Source organism: Emiliania huxleyi (assembly GCF_000372725.1).
Source record: "Emiliania huxleyi CCMP1516 unplaced genomic scaffold EMIHUscaffold_809, whole genome shotgun sequence".
NCBI classification, from domain to species: Eukaryota; Haptophyta; order Isochrysidales; family Noelaerhabdaceae; genus Emiliania; species Emiliania huxleyi.
In genome coordinates this window covers 5138-10211 of record NW_005195947.1, presented here as the reverse complement: position 1 = coordinate 10211, position 5074 = coordinate 5138, and the positions used below count along the sequence as shown (strand labels likewise).

The window sequence follows — 5074 nt, the reverse complement described above, 5'->3', positions numbered from 1 at the left end:
GCGGGAGCAGTGGGTAGGGGGTACGCCGGTGTGGTGGTGGGGTTGGCGGGGATGGCGGTCGCGCCAGTAGCCGCAGCGCGAGTCGACAATGACGCCGACCGAGACAATGAAGCCATCCTTGAGCACACGCACCTCGGAGCCGATGTGCAAGTCGCGCAACCGGGCCCATGCGTCGCTGCGCCGCCTCCGCCGCCCGGCTGCCGATCCCGCACCTGGCGCCGGTGCATGGAGGCATGAGACTTGGCGGTATCAAGCTGTGCTTTCGAGGACTGCGACTACGATGCGGCTGCCTCGAGTGCTAGTCGGACTGGGCGACGCGTTGGTCGTGCTCGGGTTGCGGTGCGGCGCGTCGCCGTCGTCGGGGCGCGGCTGCTTGGCGCTGGCGCCGCGGTAGCTCGGCGGCGGCGGCGGCATCTTGAGCGACTGTGGTGGCGAGACGGGAGTGCTCGGTCAGCTAGGAAGCGCGGTGAGTGTGGCGGGAGATCCAGAACGGCCCTCGCGCCTGGGCCGTCACGGGATCGCGGGCGTCCAAGTACTGTCCCCGCACCGCCGCGGGCAGCAGCGGCGGCGGCGGCATGCACAACTGCTCTCGCACGAGCTTCATCATCGCAAGGCGCTTCTGTTCGTCGGTCCAGCCGCTGTATCCTGGCAGCTCGCCCTCGATCGCGGCCCTGACAGCGTTGTCGCTCAAAGTCTGAGGCGAGGTGTGCGTGGTGGGTGCAGCGCACGCGGTGGGAGCAGCATGCTCTGCCATGTACATCGGTGGCGCCACAAACAAAGCAAGAATACCTCTGGAGAGACAAACAAAAGCAAGCGCCTTGATCATGTGTGTAACGACACTGGAGAGATGCCTTTCGGGGCCCAGAGATGAAACTTCTGATGCCATGCGTGACCTAGTAGTGTCCCCAGCTATGGGCGTGTCCACGTTGGAGCCAGGTGTGGTGTGGACGCGAGGACGCTGGACGGCGAGGCACTTAGCTCCGTCATTGCTCACGACACAGGAGAAATAACCAATCCACCAGTCCACTCACTCTCACTCCCACTCCTGGTACTCCTCCGCCCCCACCTCCTCCGCCACCCACACCTCGCGGTCAAAGTAGTCGTAGCCCTCGACAACCGGCTTGTGGTTGCAGAGGACGATCGACATGCGGAAGCCCTTGCCCGAGGTCACGGCGTGCAGCAGCGCCTGCGAGGGAGGGCACACACAGATGAGAGAGCTGTGAGCGCACGCAGTCTGCACAGGAGCAGGTGCACCTCAAAGTCGCCAATCACCAGTGACCAGCCCGGGCACGGCAGCTCCAGCGACAGCGTCACGTATCGCTGGTCAAAGCCCTCAAAGTCACCGAAGATGAGCACGGCGCCAAAGCCGCGGTTGTGCTGGTCGCGGTGGACGTAGAGCCCGCTGTGCCCCTCACCGCTGCGCAGGTACGTCCAGCCCTTCTTCAGGTGGTCGAACCGCCTCTTTGGGAGGTTGTTGGAATCAACGTCGGCGTCCCAAAAGATGTTGAGCGAGGCGTAGGAGAACTTGAGGCCGAGCGGCAGCTTGTCGCGAAGGATGGCGAGGACCTGCGGCGTGACACTGGCGGGCGCGTTGAGCAGCACGTGCTGCGCCATCTTGCACAGCGGAATCACAATCCTCTTGAAGGCTGCCTTGGCCGGGCACTTCTCGACAGACCGCACGAGCCTGACGGCGCCAGGGTCGATCACCTCTCCCTGCGCATTCCGCTTTTTGCGACGTGCCTCGGGGAAGTTGTGGATTTGGCGGCAGGCTGGCGCACACTGCAGAGCCCAGCGCAGGTGGATGCAGCCGTGGAACCAGGCGGCCTTCACGTTGGCGATCTTGGCAATGGCCCGCTGGATGGTGAAGCTGCTGTTGAGCTGGAAAGCCAACAGTGAAGCCTTGCCGAGCTGGCAGCTCTGCCGCAATTTGGCTATCAGTCGACACTCCTCTCCCGACAGCGCCTCCCACACACCGCCGATGTCAAAGAGTGAGGGGAAGTAGACGAGGGCGGGCTGGACGCAGCCATCCATGCACCCCGTCGCGACGAGCGGAAGGCGAGGGTCGTGCCGGTACGCACGTGCCAGGACCGGGCACTCCTCTGGCGTGAGCGGCTTTGCAGAGTGCCCTTTGCCCTGGCCAATGAACGGCTCAAAGATACCCGCTGCGGACGGGTCGGACGGATGGTGCAGAAGCACCGCCTCACACATGCCCCAGTGGCGAAGAGGCCGGCGCATTGACTCCTGAAAAGCCAGCAGTGCTTGTAACAAGCCGAACCGTCGTTCCTCGCAGGCAGCTGCCACCACTTCTTAGGCGCCCCTGGGCAGGGATACGTCTTTGTCCAGCCACAGCTGCACGGAGGTGGATTCCATGGGAAGAAGCGCCTCCACACAGCCACGGCTCCATCCAAATGCTCCTTTTCGTCTGGCGCAGCCGCCGTCGTGGCGACAGCGCTCACACCAGATACCGCCAGAGCGAGCGTGGCCGCGAGCACGGCTGGCCTGCTAAGCCGTGCCATGCCCTCGCACGGTCTGCGGCGCAGGAAAAATGGCCTGGAGGCCAGGCCACAGGCGAGTTAGTAGGAACCAGACGGTTCCCTCGCGACGTGCGGCCCGAGCCCCTTCGGCCTATTTCGCTGTTGCGCGAAAGTTAGCGGGGCTGATTTACCTTTACTCGGTGGTTGAAAGCAACCCATTCAAAATTGCGCCGCCTTTTCGCCAACACTGATTGCAACGGCCGTCGGCGGAAATACTCACGGGCGATCCGTTCGGAGAGGGAACCCCGGAGGCGAGCGAGGGCCCGGGAGCGCGGTTCGTTCGGTGGGGGGGGGGGCGAGTCACGCTCATTCCGCTGCGGGCGGGCGCAGACGCGGCGCGCACTGTTGACGGCAAGACGGCGCTGGAGTTGGCCAAGGAGGAGGGCCACGCCGAGTGCGTGCGCGCCTTCAAGGAGCACTCGACGACCGCAGCAGGCACGACACCCCTCTCTGCTCCTCGTGACGGAGTGTGGATGCGAAAGATTGAAATAGCACGAGAAAGAAGACCGAGTATGAATGAAGAGAGGACAGGGTGCCCCAGCTTCTGCTGAGTGAGGGAAATCTCTTTTTCTAATAATAGCTCAGTGCGGAGAGGGGGGCCGTGAACATCCTTACCTTGTGAGCCAGGAAAAGGGTTGCGTTGTTGCGTTACATGGCAGGAAAGGGGATAAATTCTCTTTGCACGCCACCTGTCCTGTGCGGCGCCTCAGCTTTTTTATATCGGTGTGCTTGTCGGCTGCTCCTCCTCCGCTTCCCTGAGTCTCACGGCCATCATCGTCGCCCTGACATCATGTTCGTACGACGGCTAAGCTGCCAGGTTGCCACTGTCTCGCTCCTGGTGCACACGCACGCTCTGCGCATGCCTTTTGCACGCGGCTCGACTGTGCGCATGGCCGCCAGCAATGCAGCGACGCTTCCGAAGCAGGAGACGGGCATTTCTGCGCTGCTGGATGCTCAGCCCGAGGCCGACGGCCGCGGCACGCTGGTGGCTGTCCTGGACACAGGCTGCGATCTCGCGGCGGCCGGCCTCCAGGAGACAAGCGACGGGCGGCCCAAATATGTCGATTTTATCGACTGCACCGGCGGCGGCGACATCGACACTTCAAAAAAGGTCAAGCCGGCGGAGGACGGGACGCTCGAGGGCCTCTCCGGCCGGACTCTCAAGCTGGGTGGGTGGGCCGAGGGCGTGGACGAGTTCCGGCTCGGGGCGCTCCGGTTGTATGGCCTCGGCTCGATGCCGACCTCGGTGTTGCGCCGCCTGAAGGAGGAGCGCAAGGCGGCGTTTGTGATGCAGCATCAGGCTGCGGTGAGCGCGGTGCAGCGCGAACTCGACGGGTTGGCGGACGGCGCGCCCAAGGAGGCAAAGAGGGACCTCGAGCTGCGGCTCGAGCAGTACGACGCGATGATGGACGGCTACACGGACCACGGACCGCTGCTCGACGTGCTGCTGTGGCGGCAGCAGCCTTCGGGCGTGTGGCAGGCCGTCATCGACGTGGACGGCGAGGGCGACCTGAGCGCGGCTGAGCCGATGGCGCCGTACGCGCACGCGCGGCAGGTTGGCGACATGGGGCACGGGTCTGCGCTCACGTACTGCGTGCAGGTTGCTCCCCCTGTCACACCAAGCTCGAGTCTCCCACCACAATCGCTCCCCCAAGGTTGAGTCTCCCGTGCCGCTCGCTCCCCCAAGCTTAGGTCTCCCCTGCCGCCGCCACAATCGCTCCCATTCAACCCGCCGCCACCGCTGTACGACAGGTCTACGACGAGGGCGAGCGGCTCAGCGTCGTGACGGACGCGGGCTCGCACGGGACGCACGTCGCGGGCATCGTCGCCGCCAACTTTGCTCTCGACTCCGCGCTCAACGGCGTCGCGCCGGGCGCGCAGGTGCTCGCTTGCAAGATCGGCGACGGCCGGCTCGGCTCGGCAGAGACGGGCACCGGCCTCGTGCGCGCACTGATCGCCGCCAAGGCGCGCGGCTGCGACCTCATCAACCTGTCCTACGGCGAGCCGGCGTGGCAGCACGATTCGGGACGCGTGGCCGAGACGTTCACAGCGGCGGTGCGGAAGTGGGGCATGTGCGTCTTCACGTCGGCGGGCAACGACGGCCCCGCGCTCTCGTCGCTCGGCTCGCCCGGCGCGCTCTCGGCGCCGATCTGCGTCGGCGCCTACGTGAGCCCGGCGATGATGGCGGAGCAGTACTCGATGCTGCCGGTCGCCGACGTCTCGGGCGCCTCCTACTCCTTCTCGTCGCGCGGCCCGACGCCGGACGGCTTTATGCCTTCGCTCTGCGCCCCCGGCGGCGCGATCGCGCCCGTGCCGCGCCACGCCTTGCAGGGTAAGGCGCAGTACCACGGCACGTCGATGAGCTCTCCCAACGCGTGCGGCGTCGCCGCGTGCGTGCTCTCGGCGCTCAAGCAGGCGGGGCTCTCCGTCGGCCCGATCGAGCTGCGGCGCGCGCTGGAGAACTCGGCGCGCCCGATCGAGAGCGAGCCGTTCGCGCAGGGCGCCGGGCTGATCAACGCGCCCGCGGCGCTCGCGTACGC

The 5074-nt window shown here is 65.7% G+C and overlaps 2 protein-coding genes across 2 annotated transcripts in view; one reads left to right on the top strand and one right to left on the bottom strand.

Moving 5' to 3' along the window:
* Window positions 1–2235, bottom strand: part of EMIHUDRAFT_121184 (hypothetical protein) — a gene marked incomplete at both ends in the record, with an annotated part of 7083 nt that extends 4848 nt beyond the window's left edge. Inside the window, 5 exons of the mRNA XM_005759199.1 lie at window positions 133–212; window positions 271–423; window positions 548–671; window positions 1038–1186; window positions 1255–2235. Of these exons, the coding sequence (XP_005759256.1) occupies window positions 133–212; window positions 271–423; window positions 548–671; window positions 1038–1186; window positions 1255–2235 (1487 nt within the window). The remainder of the gene's footprint in view (window positions 1–132; window positions 213–270; window positions 424–547; window positions 672–1037; window positions 1187–1254) is intronic.
* A 1158-nt stretch (window positions 2236–3393) lies between these two features.
* Window positions 3394–5074, top strand: part of EMIHUDRAFT_121183 (hypothetical protein) — a gene marked incomplete at both ends in the record, with an annotated part of 6809 nt that continues 5128 nt past the window's right edge. The window contains 2 exons of the mRNA XM_005759198.1: window positions 3394–4134; window positions 4287–5068. Of these exons, the coding sequence (XP_005759255.1) occupies window positions 3394–4134; window positions 4287–5068 (1523 nt within the window). The remainder of the gene's footprint in view (window positions 4135–4286; window positions 5069–5074) is intronic.